Source organism: Notolepis coatsorum (assembly GCF_963971535.1).
Source record: "Notolepis coatsorum genome assembly, chromosome: 9".
NCBI lineage: Eukaryota > Metazoa > Chordata > Actinopteri > Aulopiformes > Paralepididae > Notolepis > Notolepis coatsorum.
This window is the reverse complement of record NC_140173.1, coordinates 95,780,075-95,798,778: the sequence shown is the minus strand read 5'-3', so window position 1 is coordinate 95,798,778 and position 18,704 is coordinate 95,780,075. Positions and strand designations below refer to the sequence as shown.

Here is an 18,704-nt window from a genome sequence, read left to right as displayed (position 1 = left end):
CCAGACGTTGAGCTTGCGGCTCTGCAGATATACCCTACTCGTTCTCCCTACTCCCCTCTCTGTTCTCCCTACTCCCCCCTCCCCTCTCTGTTCTCCCTACTCCCCCCTCTGTTCTCCCTACTCCCCCCTCCCTGTTCTCCTCCCTCTCCTCCCTGTTCTCCTTACTCCCCCCCCTCCCTGTTCTCCCTACTCCCCCCCCACCTCCCTGTTCTCCCTACTCTCCCCTCCCCTCCCTACTCCCCCCTCTGTTCTCCCTGCTCCCCCCCACCTCCCTGTTCTCCCTGCTCCCCCTCCCCTCCCTGTTCTCCCTACTCCCCCCTCCCCTCCCTGTTCTCCGGCTGGAGAAAAAAAGAAACAGCCAGTCTGTCAGTATTAGATTTAGACGGCGGGGTGGAGTACAGGAAGCCGTGGTGTCATCCAGGAGTCGGATAATATGGGCGAAATCTAAAACACTAAACGCAGTGATTTTTTTTCTCTGGTAGTTTTCGGGCGCGATAGATAGATCGGCGGAGCTCTGAGCACATTTGCCCCTCTTGGAGTGGAGGTTCTCCGGCTTGAAGATGTCCCGGGGAGTGATCCAGCCGAGCCAGCAGAAGCTGGCGGAGAAGCTCACCATCCTCAACGACAGAGGCATCGGGATGTTGACCCGGGTTTACAATATTAAAAAGGTTCGCCCCCAACACACTATTATCTGCATCGTATACAATGCTGCTTTATGATCAATACTACACCCAACCTAACCTAATGGCAGTTTACAGTGGCTAAATAACCGATGCAACGTTAGCCCTGTCAGGATGTCGACCAGCTAACGTTAAAGCCCAGAGCTAAAGGGGGAAAAACACAAAACTAGCAAGCTGTCTTCCTCTATATTTTGGATTTTTAGTGCTATGTTTAAGCAATGTCTCAATTTGGGGGTATTTCTGGACCGTCCCTTCAGTCAAGTCGAAAACACTGATTGTTGTTACATCCCCCTTTAACACAACTAACGTTAGATAGCTTGCAGCTAGTGGTGTCCATTGGTTTCAGTTGAGGGATGCTAACTATACTTTAAACACAACGCCGTTTTCGAGGAGTAGCTGGCGCCCCCTTTACAGCCCCATTGTGTGGCACTGGCAGATAATAACATCCCAGGTTAAAGTGAACACCGTGGAGGTGTCCCCGTGTTGTAAACTAACCGGGAGACAGAGAGAGACGAGACGCTAACAGGCTGAACTCCAGGCCTGAGTATATTGTGTGGAATGGCCGCTCAGCTAACGCTAAGCTAGATGGGGCGTCGTCTCTCTCTGCTGCTCAAACCAGCTGCTAGCAGCCGTGTATACAGTATATACTAGCACGGTTTACAGCTTTTAACCAGAGCCAGACATGTTTAAGAGTCCCCAGCCACCAAACCTTCTTTGTTTTAAACATTACATGTAAACGTTACTAGTACTATCCACAGAGACGGGATGAATAGCACGCTAGGCTTTGGCCGATGTTGTGGTGTGTGTGGGGGCGGCTGTGTGATGTCCTACTTAATAACCACAGTATCAGAGACAGACGTTGATGGTATACTATACTGCATCTATTATAGTGTAATAATTATATATGCATTACATGGGCAATTTACCAAAAAACAATGCTGATTTTATTTCCCACATAATCTCACACACTTTTGTGTGCACTTTTATTTATTTGGACATCAATTTATGATGAATTGAAAATGGGGGACCCTGATGTAAACAAGACGAAAGTATTTCTCTGGTCTGCATCCCCTTAACAATTGTATGTTTTGAGCTGTACTGTACTGTACCCATTCTGCAATCTGTTAATAAAGTTTTCAATCAATATTGAGAGTACATGAGTTTGAATATGGTCACCATTGATGTCATTGGGGACGTTGGATCCTTGAGTTGTGTTAATTACTGCACCATGAAATGATGTAGACTATGGAAAAATAGCAACAGACTGCTACCTTATCATTTCATTGAGCTGTACTTAACACAACAAAAGGATTCAATGTCCCCGATGACATCACCAGACGGCCATATTCAAACTAATTTACTCTCAATAACTGTCAAACTAAATGAATGTGTGCTTATGATTATAGCGGTTCACCACCTAATCTGTTACCTCTATACAGAACTGGATGACATTTTAGTGATTTTAATTTCCAACTATGTTACTTTTAATGTTATATTTATCCATTCTTGTGCTAATGAACGTGGCACTCTACTTCACATCACAGGCCGAGGTTGCTAGTTGAAATCCCTTGCCCAACCCCTCATGGAAATTTAAACAAGATAGATATAGATAATCAGGTGGTTATGTACAGGGCAGATTTCTTAGTCTTACTGGGCTTCTAGCCAATCCATCTTGCTGGGTTTGTACATCAACTGTGTATATACCTTGGGGAGTTAGGTGTTAGTTCTAAGACCCGCCTGGTTCCTAATAGACATGGGGAGTCAGGTCAGGTGTTAGTTCTAAGACCTGCCTGGTTCTGGAAACATTTTTCCCAATGCTCTTTACCATGGGAGCTTGTCATAGTAGCAGGTTATGGTTCCACTTATTCAATTGGTCTGGCATTTGACGGGAGCACAGTTGAGCCTAATTAAATAAGATCTGTGTTTTGAAGCCTGTTCTTGAGCGAATGCTGCACAGCCGAGAGGACAATGTTATGAAAACAAAATAGTCAAAACAACAAGACATACTGTAACACACTTTTGGAATTATATACTCATTACCTGAAATGTTTGTTTTTAAACGGTAGTTCTCATATTCTTTATGTAAATGTTCATAACGATAAATTAAATCAAATATGGCGGTGGTTAGCAAAGTAGCAAATGAGAATGTTGAGGAATACCAACATCAGAGTAGAGTGCTCTTGTGATTGGACGGCTTATGGGTATTGTAGTAGTTAGTTACCATGGAAACGAGTAAAGACTACAATATGAAACGCATTTCCTCAAAGTTGGAAGTTGAAGCATTCACCTTAATTGGTTGTAACAGTAAAATAATTATATAATATATACCTCCGTCAAAGTCTATGAACCTACACACAACACAATGTGGCCGCAAGTACTGATAGTTTGAGCTTCACTGGGCAGCTGCAAAAGGGGAACAATCACAGTGGAACCTCACTCCCCAGGTCTATATATCACAGTGGAACCTCACTCCTCAGGACTATAGATCACAGTAGAACCTCACTCCCCAGGTCTATATATCACAGTGGAACCTCACTCGGGGGCAGTGCTATAGATCACAGTAGAACCTCAATCCCCAGGGCTATAGATCACAGTGGAACCTCACTCCCCAGGGCTATAGATCACAGTGGAACCTCACTCCCCAGGGCTATAGATCACAATGGAACCTCACGCCCCAGTTCTATAGATCACAGTGGAACCTCACTCCCCAGGGCTATAGATCACAGTGGAACCTCACTCCCCAGGTCTATAGATCACAGTGGAACCTCACTCCCCAGGTCTATAGATCACAGTGGAACCTCACTCCCCAGGGCTATAGTGTTTGTGTGAGAGAAATAGTTTGTAAGGGTGTGTGGAGTGTCTTGGGGTGTATGAGTGAAGAAACTGTCATTTAGTGTTATAGGTTTTCAATTGGAGTAAAGATGACTAACAAATACACAGAAGCATTAAATGTCTGCCCTGAGGGGTATTGTATATGGATGGATATGGAAGGCAGCTTATGAGTCTTGGTGCTGGAACAGGAATACACATGTTGATTTGTTAAGGCCTTAGCTTCTTGCATTGATTGGAGGAGGAGGCTAAATGATGGAGGAGGGGGCACACGGCCGTCATTCTGAAATTGGGGTATAACACATGTGCAGGTAAAAATGAGTCGGCACCACCATTCTATTTGGCACCACAGCACTCCTCCGGCACAGCACATGTCATACTCCCATAGACGTCTCACTATACCTCTCACTATAGGCCCCTCACTATAGACCTCTCACTATAGACCTCTCACTATAGACCTCTCACTATAGGCCTCTCACTATAGACCTCTCACTATAGGCCTCTCACTATAGGCCTCTCACTATAGTCCTCTCACTATAGACTTCTCACTATAGACCTCTCACTATAGACCTCTCACTATAGACCTCTCACTATAGACCTCTCACTATAGACCTCTCACTATAGGCCTCTCACTATAGACCTCTCACTATAGGCCTCTCACAATAGACCTCTCACTATAGTCCTCTCACTATAGACTTCTCACTATAGACCTCTCACTATAGACCTCTCACTATAGACCTCTCACTATAGACCTCTCACTATAGGCCTCTCACTATAGACCTCTCACTATAGACCTCTCACTATAGACGTCTCACTATACCTCTCACTATAGGCCTCTCACTATAGACCTCTCACTATAGACCTCTCACTATAGACCTCTCACTATAGGCCTCTCACTATAGACCTCTCACTATAGACCTCTCACTATAGACCTCTCACTATAGGCCTCTCACTATAGACCTCTCACTATAGACCTCTCACTATAGACCTCTCACTATAGACCTCTCACTATAGACCTCTCACTATAGGCCTCTCACTATAGACCTCTCACTATAGACCTCTCACTATAGACCTCTCACTATAGGCCTCTAACTATAGACTTCTCACTATAGACTTCTCACCATAGGCCTCTCACAATAGGCCTCTCACTATAGACCTCTCACTATAGGCCTCTCACTATAGACGTCTCACTATAGACGTCTCATTATTGACGTCGGTCTCACTATAGACTCTCTCACGGGTAGGGTTGGGCATCGTTTGGATATGAACGATTCCGGTTCCGGTTCCCCATATCGATTCCTGTTCTAAACGATTCTCGATTCCGATTCTTTGAGGTACAGGTCAAAACAGGCACAGCTTATTTCGCAGGAGATATATATATATTTTTTTTAATCTTAAATTTGTTTCATACTATTCACATTTTCAGTTGACTTGATACAGTTTAATTTGGTTGCTGTACTGTAACTAGGGTATTAATTAACAAAGTAAAAAAAAAAAAATAAGAATCGAAATGCAAATATGTTACTTCCGGTCAGTGTGCGAACCATATCACAATTTTCGGGGGAGCTCCCGGGGAGCGTGTTTTTATAGTCACATATTTGTCATGTGTAGGTGGGTTTTCCAGCAAACTCACCACTCTTGCTGCCGTTGAATTCGTAAGGGCTGCTACCACGTAGTAGTACTTGGTGGCATCCGCGGTAATATCCCTGAGAGCGAATTGGGCTTCGGCTTGCGCGAACCAAGCGTTGGCACTCTGCGCAGCTTGAGTGAAACTGCGTTCAAAGTTCTGCGATCTGCGTTCTGTTGTTCAGTTGACATGTTCGATATAATCTCCGAAATACGTCCAAGGGTCACAAATGTAGGAATGCAGTAATGATAGCGTAGACGGAGTCGTGTTCCGATGCAAAAACATTAGTTTATTACGCACGCTACTGTCGCACAAACAACACTTCCATTCAACTTTCACTCGTCTGTCTCTCTTTAACTACGTCATCCCCCGCTAAGGGTCATGGGAGATGTAGTAAACACCACAAAAGGCTAGAATGCCGTGAATTATGTCCCAGTAAGTAGCCACTACACGCAAATCATTAATCATACATCCAAAATAGCATACGTTTATTATTATACACGATGATGATACAGAAAATTACAGAAAAATTAGAAATGCATGGCAAAAGTAGCATTTATTTTCAGTAATTTAGAGACCCCCCAAAGATTCACAAATCATGTATTCAGGTGAGCTGATGTCTGATCTAAGGGAGCCATGGCTCCCACAGCTCCCCCGTGGATCTCACCCTGCTTCCGGTTCCAGAACCGGAAGTTAGGAACCGGTTCCTATTAGAACCGGTTTTCGGTGCCCAACCCTACTCATGGGTGACATATTTTCCAGCAGCTCAGTCTTCAGCCTTAGCTGCAGCTCTAGGAAAATGAATGGACCATTAATAGATCTCTCCTAGCTTTGTCTGTGGTTCATGCAGCTGTGGTCCCGTGAACAAAGCCTCCTAATATACATTTCTCTCTCTGATAAGGCAGTGGATCTAGAATTTTAAGCTGCAGTTTAAAAACAAAAACATAAAATCGTCAAAACTAGCTTAGCATTGCAGATCATTTAGGGTTAGCAATTAATTAGGGATGGGCGTGAGTAATCGATTACTCGTAGCTATGAGAAAAATCGATCTTAGATTAAGAATTGTTATGAATTTTTTTTTTACATTTTTTTACATATTTGTTTCACATGTATGTGTAAGATTATAACTGTTTGTTGGTTTCCTTAAACATATACGTGAATGAACAAAATTACGTAAAAAAAAAAGAAACGAATTTGAGTCCCCCCCCCCCCCATTACAAGTAATACACGATCACTCGAGTATAGCATGCGGTCAATCGATCTGGATTTTTCTTTAAAATGCCCATCCCTAAGCAATTTGGCTTTAAAAAATTGCATTTCACCTAAGGATTTCATGTTTTGTTAACATTCCAATTTTCCCATTAACCCCTTAACTCATTGGCCACGAAAAACGAGAATACTCGTGTTTCGTCGCCAACCGTTGAGCGCCAATAACGAGTTTTCTTGTTTTTAGATCCTTTGATCTTTTTCCTTTGATCCCCATTCTAAACACGTGCACGGACCTCCCTGTGTCTCCCTGTACCGCTGCCTACGTTAAAATTGCAATGAAGATTGAATCCCGCCAGGTGGCAGTATCACCTACCTTTTGAACTGGGGCTCTAGTCTCTGGGTACCTCTCTCTCTCTGTGCTCTCTCTCTCTGTGCAACGCCTCCCCCTCAAAGTGAATCAGCACAGAGCAATCTGTCGGAGATCCGACTGCCGGAACCTATTGTTTCCCATATTTTAGCCGTGCCCAATGCACATGAATAATTGCGATCGCGATTACTGGGATTATTAATTTTGGAGTACCTTCTGACTAAGGTAAGGTCTATTCTAGGTATATTTTACGAACCTAAAACATGCTTTTGTATCGATCACAGCGTCGTCTTTTACCGAACCTAAAACATGCTTTTGGTAACGATGCAGCTTTGTAAAACGACCCCTTGATGATTTTGTGAAGAAACATCTATATATTGTATATCACTTTTTGATTTGGAAATAATATAGGTTTCAGGCGGGCAACCCGAATGATTTGGGCATATGCATATAACACGTCATATCTCGCGATCTAGAAAAAAAGACTGGATTATTTTGGAAAGGGGCGATGTTTAGCGTGGAATAGCGCACAAACTAAAGTATGTAGAAATGAACTGGTTCATCAGTGTTGGACTATAAACAATGCCTGTCAAATGAGCCATACTATTGTCTCCATAGCTATAATACAGAACACACGATGGGTCCGCAATAGACCGCAAACATCGCGAAAATGGTCAATAACGCTGGCGCCATTGAGTAAAGATGGGAAAACAGCATGGCAGTTAAGCCCAAGCGGTCCGGTACCGGGCAGACAATAATTTCACACCATAAATGGATCAATACAGTCCGTATTAATGAATGTAGCGTTTTATTTTCAAAAGGAAAGACCCTAACCCTATCAAAACAGCCGCCAAAGTGTATATTTTCAGCGCTACGTTTGTTCACCAATGATTTTATTTTTAAGTGTTATATGAATACATAGGAGTTTATAGAAATCTCACGCATTGACCGGCGGATATTGACGCGAGGAAATGGCAAAGTCATACGTGAGTGTAGTCCTATGAAAGAAGAGATCCAGGGCTTTCGAATTTCATAAAACTACACTACCCAGCTCACGCCAGCCCCTGTCAAACTTGGAGCCGTCTGGCGTGAAATAATTTTTGAATGTTATTTTTTTCGTGATTATGTCTCACGGGTCAAACATCCCTGAACTTTATTGCCATAAAATAAAACGTACTTTGTTTCTTTACCTTTCTGTGAACGTCTAGAAAAACGTCTCTCGATCTGATGAAAAATGGCAGAGCATTTTTCATTACAAAAAAGTAACTGTACTTACAGTAGATTTCCTTCACGGTCTTTGCTGCCATGTCAGGGGCACCTGGTGGTACTAAATCCAGATTGAACTCTGCCATTGGAAAGAGGAGATTTGCCCCAATCCATATATGTATGACTTGGCCATAATAAGGTAATTTATAGGCCTGATATTCTATATTCATATTTCAAATTGCATGTGTCCGGATGGCAAAATCCAGTACTCTATCTACAAAAACCCTATAAATCATCTGTCCTTTATTCATTTGCTGAGATTCTTTTAGTGCTGTCAGGCGATTAAAACTATTTATCTAATTAATTACAGGATTTGTAATTAATTAATCACATTTTAATCGCATAACACTTTTAGGCCTGATATTCTATATTCTATACAAAACCTTCTGTTTAATCATCTTTCATTTATTCATTTGCTTAGATTTGTCAGGTCTAGTCAATTTTAGCATGGCTGTAACTGAGGGGTACAATTCCCTGACTGTATTGATAAGTATGGTATCATTAAACCACTACCGCTTTATGTACTTTAATTACTGGCCATACAGTACATGATATATAAATATGATGAACACTTCCCACAATGAACCGGTTCCACACAAAGGTGTAATCAAGTATTTATTGCAGCAAAAGGTACATAATATACTTCTCTGTATTTTACTTTGGATGCGCTTATAAGGCAAAGGAATGTGCGTAGGCAAATCAATAATGAATGTCCATTCTCTGGTTACGCAGGAGGTAATTATACAACCTGAATCTTAGGGAATTATATCTATGGTACACTAGTAATATATAGCGGGAGATACTGGAAGGGTCCCCCCGGTTGTAAGCCAGCAGGGGTAGAGGATCTGTCGGTAGTAGAGAGTCTGGTCAACGATGACTAAGGAGACTCCAAGTACAGGAGACGGTGCAATAGTCTCTTGATCCACAGACGAATACAGCTGTTCTCCGTAGACTGTAGCTCCACAGTGAAGAAAGCTAGCCGGCCTCAGGCTCTCTGAGGCGCAGACTCGACTGGTCCTCACAGGGTAAATCCCACACGTGTAGGCGTCGGCGATTCTCCGCTCCATAAATCACAGGACCAAAACAAATATAATCCAGCCGCAAAGGGCTATGTAGTCGTCGGGTAGATTAATCCAGTGTACATGTCCACACGGTTCTCGTCTAGGTCTCCTCGGGTGAAAGCGCCATGAAAGCAGCCCAGCCTGGATAAGCACTCTAGCTGATAAGAGGAAGCGTTGGTGATGCTGGTCACTGTAGAACTTTAGCCGCACGATACACTATACACAAATAGACTATTACTGACTTAATAGAAATATGTCGCACTCGACGGTATAGCGCCAAACTCTGACAATTCAGTTATTAATTCGCACGCGGTCTCAATGCTCTATTTTGGGGCCAAACAGGCCATACTTCACCGCACGGAGTATCGTGGGTGAGGCTTCAACTTATTGGGTAACTCTACTTCTGTATTCACCTGCGCCATATTTATATGCACGGCGAACAATCTAGTGCCAACCTCATTTCTGTCTCGTATCCCTGGGCAAGGCCGGGCATGTACAGACATGTCTTGGCGGTGGCCTTGAACCTGACTCTGGAGGCACGGCCCCGGCGCCTGTGGACCGCTGTCCAATAGGAGAATGAAATATTATGGTCTGTAATAGGCTAAAGGGATATTCCGTGTATATGTACAAGGAATATACAAGGGATATCAAACGATATACAAATACTATGCAATATATATCAATCAATAAATATATATATTCGGTTTAATCTGATCCTTTGTAACAGCCGCCTCCTAATTAGTCCCACCTAATTAGCTAAGCAGAGACAGATTAACCGCACTGTCCACTACTCAATGTCTGTTGTGAGGGGTCGGGCAGTTCACAAAGTCATGGGGTCATGGTCGTCATCGATAGTATCGGGGAGCCTTGGCAGTTCTATTAGCCTCGCCACGGGTCGGGTGTAGATCCGTCCTTGGACGAGCACTTCGGCTGCTCGGACCTTTCCGTCGGCACCGGTGATCACTTTGCTTACGCGGCCAGCCGGCCACATAGCTCGGGGTAGTGACTGGTCGATAATCATGACGACTGTTCCTTCTGTCAAATTGTCTCTCTCTTTCACCCATTTCTGGCGGGTCTGTAGAGACGGTAGATAGTGGAGTAGGAAGCTGTTCCAAAACTTGTCAGCCAATACTTGACTGTACCTCCACATTCTTCGGCCGTTTGCTTCTTCAGGCCTGTACATTGTCTGTGGTAGCGCGGGGTCCAGCCGCACCATCAAGAGTGTGTTGGGGGTGACTGGGTCGACATCTGCTACATCACTTGAGACGTAACCGAGGGGCTTTGAGTTCAATACTCCCTCGATCTCCGTGAGGACTGTCATTAGGACTTCTTCCGCCACGGTCTGGGCCCCAAGCACGGCGTACAGGGCTGTCTTTATTGAACGTACTTCTCGTTCCCAAGTTCCACCGAAGTGAGGTGCGTTCGGGGGATTAAACTGGAAGTCAATCTGGGATGGAGCGAGGTGGGTCTTAAGTTCTGGGCCCATAGCTTGGAAGCTCTCTCTCAGCTCTCTTTCTCCGCCTTTGAAGTTTGTCCCGTGATCAGACAATAATATAGACGGTTTGCCTTTCCGCGATGTGAATCTTCGGAAGGCCATAAGGAATGAGTCTGTGCTCATGGTTGGAAGGAGTTCTATATGCATCGCTCGGGTGGTCATGCATTTGAATACAATACCCCACCGCTTCTCGGTTCCTCTTCCTTTCTTTATATACAGCGGGCCGAAACAGTCCATACCGGTGGAGTGAAAAGGCTTGTCGCCGAGTCGGAGGTGACAGGGAGGTAGGTCAGCCATCCGGGGTATACTGGGCTGCGCTCGCCACTTACGACAGTCTAGACAGGTTCGCTGGAAGCGCCGCACTGCTTCTCTCCCTTGCAGTATCCAATAACGACGTCTGATCTCCGCGAAGACTCTCTCTGCCCCGGCGTGATGCACATCCTCGTCGTATTTCTTTATGATCAGCTCTGTGACCTTGTGTCGGCTGTTTAAGACTATCGGGTACTTGACGTCATCCGGTAAGTCTGGAGCTCTCCGCAGACGACCACCCACTCTGATGAGACCATGGGCGTCGCTCTCGGGGGCTAGGTGGAGCAGTCTGCTGTCTGATGGGACGGGCTTTGCTCCCTGTAGACAGTCTAGCTCATCGGGGAACGAGTCTCTCTGGGCTCGTTGTAGTAGAAGAAGTTCTGCTTCTTCGTAGTCAGCTGCTGTAATGTCAGTAGTGAGCTGAACCTCTGGGTGGTGCCACAGGAATGTCTTTAGCTGCGCACTCTCTAGGGTGAGGCAATCGTCTATGTCGGGGTCTGTGGAGACGCGTGTGTTCAATCCACAGAACATAGATTTCTTGTTTTCGGCCTCCTCTTTACTCGCTTCCCGTGGGGTGGGTGTAGGCCACTCTTCTTCCGGGAGCTTGAGGAACTCTGGCCCGTCACTGTATAGGTTGTGACGGGTGAGGTCATCCAGGGACATTCCCCGGGTGATGACGTCAGCTGGGTTGTGTTTTGTGTCCACATACCTCCAGCTTGCTACTTCTGTTAAATCTTGAATCTCTGTGACTCTGACTCCCACGAAGACCTTGTATCTGCACGAATCAGACCGGATCCATGTGAGTACTGTCGTGGAGTCTGACCACAAGATTGTTCTTTGCACCGGAATGGTGAGTTCACGTTGGATTAACGTGGCGAGTTGCGCTCCTGCTAGGGCTGCGCAGAGCTCTAGACGCGGGATAGATTGTTGCTTTCGTGGGGCTATTCTTGAGCGAGCCAGGATGAAAGCAGTATGTATTTCTCCTCCCTCCTCTCGGGCACGCAAGTAGGCCACTGAACCGTAGGCTACTTCGGAGGCGTCGCTGAAGACGTGCAGGTCCATCTGGCACGTCTCCGACCTCACTGTGGGTGGGAAGTAGCTGCGGCATATGTTGACACCTGGGAGTGAGCTGAGTTCCGTCTCCCACTCTCTCCATGTGGATGCAAGGTGTTCGGGTATGGGGTCGTCCCAGCCCTGGTCCTTGTCCCATAACGCTCTTACAATCATCTTTGCCCTGGTGGTGTAAGGTAGAATACATCCCAACGGGTCATATTGTCTGGCGAGTGTTCTGTATACACTCCGTCTGGTGGTCGGTAGTGCAGTCGACCTTCCCTGCTCCTTGGTCAGGGGTGTGTGTTTATAATGGAGCGAGTCTGTTTTGAAGCGCCAGACTAGTCCTAATGTCATTTCTTGGGCTTCTCCTGGGATGGTCGCCATCCAGGTCTCGCTGCTTGCTGCCTTGTCCTCGGGGGAGAGGCTGCGCAATACTTGCGGGTCGCTGCTGGCCCACTGCCTGAGATCAAAGCCGCCTTTGATCAGGGAGGCGCGGAGCTTGAGTAGAAGGGCCTCGGCTTCTTCTGGCGTCGAGACGCTTTGCAGACAGTTGTCCACGTAGAAACTATTTCCTACACTTTGTCGGACCTCTTCATCAGCTGCTGGGTCCTCTGCGACGTGTTTTTGCAGTGCAAACGTAGCACAGCATGGGCTGCATGTGGTTCCGAAAGGGAGGACTTCCCATTGATAGATGGCTGGTTGCTCATCCCCGATCCCCTCTCTCCATAGGAACCGCAGCAGGGGCTTGTCCTCCTCCACTAGTCTCACCTGCAGGAACATCCCTTTGATGTCGCCGCTGATGGCCACCTTGTCTTGGCGGAAACGTAGTAACACGCCTAGTAGAGAGGGGCCGAGTGTTGGGCCGGGCAAGAGCTCTTTATTCAGATTTTGTGATCCGATCTGGTAGCTGCAGTTGAACACAATACGATCCTTGCCGTTGTGGTGGACTTTGTGGTGCGGCACGTACCATGATTCGGTCGTCTGATCGGCCTCTTTAATGTCAATTTTCTTTATGTGTCCCGCTGTGATTAGCTTGTTAATCTCAGCGCGGTACACAGTCTCTTGAGCGGGGTCTCTGGCTAGGCGCCGCTCTGTGTTCAATAGATACCGCTCCGTAGCTTCTTTTGGGGCGTGGAAGGTAGGCATACCCTCTCGCCTCAGGAGTGGAGTTGCGTATCTCATCACTCCGTTGACTTTGACTCTCTTTGTCCCCTGCTCGAGGAGGGCTATAGCGTAAATGTCTTCCTTGGAACGAATGTCTTTCCTTTCGTTCTTAAAGGGCATTGTCTCTAGTGTCCATAGCCTCTCGACATGCTGTAGGAGGGTGGTGTCTTCTTCTGTCACTCTGGAGTGGAGGCAGTTAGTGGCTGCTGTTCGGTTAAGAGACTTAGCGAGGGGGCCTTGTAATGTCCATCCTAGGCGGGTCTCGACTGCTGCAGGACAGCCTCTGGGCCCTGTGTGGACCCGGTCAATCGGGACGATGAGGTCTGCATGGTCGGAGCCTATCAGCAGGGTCGGGGTGGCACCGTCTATGAGCGGTATAGGTAGTTGACGCAGGTGCACATATTTATCCATCAGCTTGGCGATGGGGTAGGTGTACTGCGACAGGCCTATTTCTTGGCTGGTGAAAGCGTTAGTAATCCTATACCGTCTCTCTGGCTGCCCGCTTGCTGCGATAGTGAAGGAGACATTCTCGCCCTTTATCGTCTTTAGATCTCTTCTTATTGTCCGAATCGTCATCTGGTTTTCGCTCCCCCGCAGCCCCAGCTGGGCCGCAGCGGACGCGAGGAGAAGGGTCTTCTCTGACCCGTCGTCAAGGACGGCGTAAGTGTCCATGACCTTATCTTGGTAACTCAGTGTTACGCGGACCACCTTTAAGAGCACCCGGGCGCCCCCGCTGCTGGCGGGGTCAATGTACATAACACTTGCCTTTGTGCTGCTTGAGGGTGCAGGCTTTCTTCTGTTACTGTCGTGTAGGACATCTAGGTGGGCTCCGTCACACCGATTACACCTCTTCTTTAAGCGGCAATCGGCTGCCATGTGACTGCGCGCACATCGGTAACGGCGTCGGTTGGACTTTATCCATTGACTCACCTCGTCGGCAGTCATCTTCTTGAACGTGTCACATTGTGACAACCAGTGTTCCTTTTCGCAGTACGGGCACACCATCTTCCACTTCTCTTTCATCGAGGGGGTACTGTGGTTCTTGCTGCTCGGTACTGATTCTGATTGATGCATGACGGTCACCAATCTTCGGCCATCGTTTGCTCTCCTAGGTCCCTCTCTGGAGCTTGGGGTGCTCCGCATGAACGTATCCAACCGTAGGCTGTTGACTTCTCTCGCCAGGAAGTCGGCTAGGTCTAGGAGGGATGGCTCGGGACCGTTAGGATCACGGTGGTCTCTTTGCCGCCTGAAGCGCTCTTGTCGGGCGGGCGGAAGCTTCTCTAAAATCCTCTCGACATTAGAGTTTGCGTACAGTTCGTGCATACCCTTTTCTCTTTGCGCCCCCAGCATCCCTACCAGGGATTGTACCTTGATAGACAGGTCATCTAGTGAGCGATTGTCTGTGGCTGGGGGTAGGCGGTCAATATGCCTTATCTCTTGTATTACGTAGTCCCATATGCGTCCATATCTTTGGTCGAGTGCTGCTAGAGCCGCTGTGTATGGGGTAGTAGAGGTGGCATAGGCCAGCGCTATATTGTGCGCTCGGGGCACCTTGAGGTGCTTCAGTAGGATAGCATACTTGTACGGTTCATCAGCTACATCGGACATCATTGTCTCTAAGCACATTCGTAGCTCCGTGTACTGTGCTCTGTTCTCGTGGGTGAAGTCCGGAAACGTCGGTGTGCCAATGTATGATGCCATGGATGGCTGGCACATCGGTGAGCGTTGGAAGAGAGGCCTCCTAGGCGAGTCTCCTCTTACGCCTCTTGGTGGGCTGGTACCTGCTGGGTACCATGGCCCGCGTATCCAGGTGCTGTTCCTCGGGGCTGGTCGTGCGTCAAGCTCACCCGTGAATTGAGTCGGGTCTGTAGCGCAGAGCCGCGGGGTAGAGCCTGGGCTGTACTGGACCTCCTGGTCCTGTGGAGTACTGTGCTGCTGTCGGGCTTGACTCTCCTCCTCTCCCTCTTCTTCCTCTGGCAGGTCCTCTAGATCCTGTAGTCGTCTATTTAGCCTCTCCGCGGTGTAGACCGTTTCTTCCTTGTAGCTGGGTCTCGCTTGGACCGGTCGGGGAAGGAGTTCGGAGGGGGGTATAGGCTCTCTCTGGTGGTCGGGCTCAGGGTCGCTTGATCGGGTAGGGGAGGGTGCCCTTGACCCTTGTCTTGACGAGGCCCTGGAACCCCGTGCGGAGGGAGGGGGTGTTGCCCTGGTGATCAGCTGCTCCATTATCTGCGCTTGTAATCGGTCGCGCTCGGCTTCGCGCTTGGTGAGAGCGAGGTCGCGCTCTGCTTCTCTTTGGGCAGCGGCGCGCTGGGCTTCGGCGGCGGCGCGCTGGGCTTCGGCCCGTCCCTTACCATATTCTCTTCCGTCTGAAGGCGTCTAATCTCTAGACGTATACGATCTTCGTCGCTCCGTTGCTGCGCCTGAAGGCGTTCTCTTTCCATGGAAGAATGTTTGCGCTCACTAAGCGTCTGTGCTTAGAGTCGATCGCGCTCTGTTGAGGCTGCTAGGCTGGCGAGGAATGCCTGTGCCAGCATCTTGTCCGCCTCGCTGGGGGAAGACGCTGGTTGAGGTGATCCGCTCCTGGCAGTACTCGTTGGAGATCTGTTCTCCTGTGGCGAGTCCTGGAGATCCATCTCCGGGGTGCTCTCCTCTTCTTGTAGCGGGTAGAGTTCCATCCCTGGAGGGCTGTCTTTATCCTGGAGCTCTCCGGGGACTACTTCTTCGGTCTTGGCGGGGGGTAAAGTCATGTCGGGTCCCTCCTGGTCCCTACCGTGAGCTTGGTCAGTTACGTTAGAACCCACTAGGGCCTCTATTGGCGGGGTAGCCTGGTCGATAGGGTCGGACATAATTTTACTATCTACTTTTTCCGCGTTTACCGTCTGTAGAAAGCTAGGTAGTATATTGGCAACGTAATCCTCTAAGTACTGAGGTGTCTGCCGTCTACGCTGCGGGCGATCTACTTTAGGAGAACCGTTTTGTGGAGTGTTCATCATAGGCCATGTCAATATTAATACCACTATATTAATATTACGCTAGTTACCCTCCGGCTCGAAGGACCAATTGTAACTGAGGGGTACAATTCCCTGACTGTATTGATAAGTATGGTATCATTAAACCACTACCGCTTTATGTACTTTAATTACTGGCCATACAGTACATGATATATAAATATGATGAACACTTCCCACAATGAACCGGTTCCACACAAAGGTGTAATCAAGTATTTATTGCAGCAAAAGGTACATAATATACTTCTCTGTATTTTACTTTGGATGCGCTTATAAGGCAAAGGAATGTGCGTAGGCAAATCAATAATGAATGTCCATTCTCTGGTTACGCAGGAGGTAATTATACAACCTGAATCTTAGGGAATTATATCTATGGTACACTAGTAATATATAGCGGGAGATACTGGAAGGGTCCCCCCGGTTGTAAGCCAGCAGGGGTAGAGGATCTGTCGGTAGTAGAGAGTCTGGTCAACGATGACTAAGGAGACTCCAAGTACAGGAGACGGTGCAATAGTCTCTTGATCCACAGACGAATACAGCTGTTCTCCGTAGACTGTAGCTCCACAGTGAAGAAAGCTAGCCGGCCTCAGGCTCTCTGAGGCGCAGACTCGACTGGTCCTCACAGGGTAAATCCCACACGTGTAGGCGTCGGCGATTCTCCGCTCCATAAATCACAGGACCAAAACAAATATAATCCAGCCGCAAAGGGCTATGTAGTCGTCAGGTAGATTAATCCAGTGTACATGTCCACACGGTTCTCGTCTAGGTCTCCTCGGGTGAAAGCGCCATGAAAGCAGCCCAGCCTGGATAAGCACTCTAGCTGATAAGAGGAAGCGTTGGTGATGCTGGTCACTGTAGAACTTTAGCCGCACGATACACTATACACAAATAGACTATTACTGACTTAATAGAAATATGTCGCACTCGACGGTATAGCGCCAAACTCTGACAATTCAGTTATTAATTCGCACGCGGTCTCAATGCTCTATTTTGGGGCCAAACAGGCCATACTTCACCGCACGGAGTATCGTGGGTGAGGCTTCAACTTATTGGGTAACTCTACTTCTGTATTCACCTGCGCCATATTTATATGCACGGCGAACAATCTAGTGCCAACCTCATTTCTGTCTCGTATCCCTGGGCAAGGCCGGGCATGTACAGACATGTCTTGGCGGTGGCCTTGAACCTGACTCTGGAGGCACGGCCCCGGCGCCTGTGGACCGCTGTCCAATAGGAGAATGAAATATTATGGTCTGTAATAGGCTAAAGGGATATTCTGTGTATATGTACAAGGAATATACAAGGGATATCAAACGATATACAAATACTATGCAATAGGGGTGGACGGTATAAACGGTATACGGTATAAACGGTATGAATTTGCTCTACGGTATGGATTTTGACTATACCGTCTAAACCGGTAGTGCAGCTCTAAAATACCAATGACGTCATGTAACCACAGCGTGACTATTTCACTCGCATTTGCCCCTAAAAATAGATAGAATTAGTCATAGATAATAGATATGTGCGAACTGGAAAAAGTTATTTAGGAGGCTTCGCGCAGTGGGCGTGCCAGCCCCTACCGCACGCATGTAAACACGGATCTAGTAGTCTAGTGGGACGGGACACGGGAGCTCAGCTGTCGGCGGCGTCTCCCTGAGCTAACGTTAGCTTAGCTACCGTTACAAAATGACCCAGTCAACTATTCACTTTTAGTTTAATACATGATGAGGCATTGTCTAACCGAACGGTATCTAGTTGGCCAGCTACCGATAGCTCCTGACATCAACAAACACTCCACAAAGTCTAGTAGAGAGAGACGTGTGTGTGCTACCTGTTAGCCGTTAGCTCACGTTAACGCGAGTTAGTTCACCGTTCAAAACGAAATGTCCCATTGAACTAAATAATTCACTGAGGCGTTGTATTAACGTTATATATCCGGCTTAGCCGGATAGCTCCTGATATCAATGTCTTATAACACTGATTCGATGCGTATTCGAGCTGAGGGCTTGCTAACGTTATTCCAATATAATAGGGTCCAGGTGCAGCGCCGGAGAATCCTGGCCGTAGCTCTGCTCGAGGCTACTGAGTATAGGTCCAGGTGCAGCTCCGGGGAAACCTGGCCGTAGCTGGAGGCTACTAGAGTACACACAGACAGTGGAGCTTGTTGCGTGGTGGCGATGTCTCGCAGATAATACAAGTACAAGTCTAATTATATAATATATATATTTTATTAAAAAAAAAAAAAAATTATATAAAATAATATTTTTTTTTTTATCAAAAACGATGATACCGTGATATATACCGTTACCGTCTATGCTTCAAATTATACCGTGATATAAATTTTAGACCATACCGTCCACCCCTACTATGCAATATATATCAATCAATAAATATATATATTCGGTTTAATCTGATCCTTTGTAACAATGGCGTTATTCACAGTCAAAGATAAAAAAAATATTAATTGATACTCTCATTTGGTTCATTACAATTTACTCAAGCCTAGTAACAGACAGTATTTCTGACACTGGGAATAGATTCCCTGAGATCCATAGATGTCCCTAGAATCAGATACCAAGAACATGCAAATGGACCATATTAAAAAAAAGTCTGTAAATGTGTATTCTATGTTC

The 18,704-nt window shown here is 46.9% G+C and overlaps 1 protein-coding gene across 4 annotated transcripts in view; it reads left to right on the top strand.

The window, feature by feature from the left end:
- The first annotated feature begins 347 nt into the window (after positions 1-347).
- Positions 348-18,704, top strand: part of nckap1 (NCK-associated protein 1) — a 115,632-nt gene continuing 97,275 nt past the window's right edge. For all 4 annotated transcript variants that reach the window (XM_084322268.1, XM_084322267.1, XM_084322266.1 and 1 more), the window contains exon 1: positions 348-668. In XM_084322268.1, coding sequence (XP_084178394.1) covers positions 561-668 — 108 coding nt within the window. In that variant the 5' untranslated portion in view covers positions 348-560. The remainder of the gene's footprint in view (positions 669-18,704) is intronic.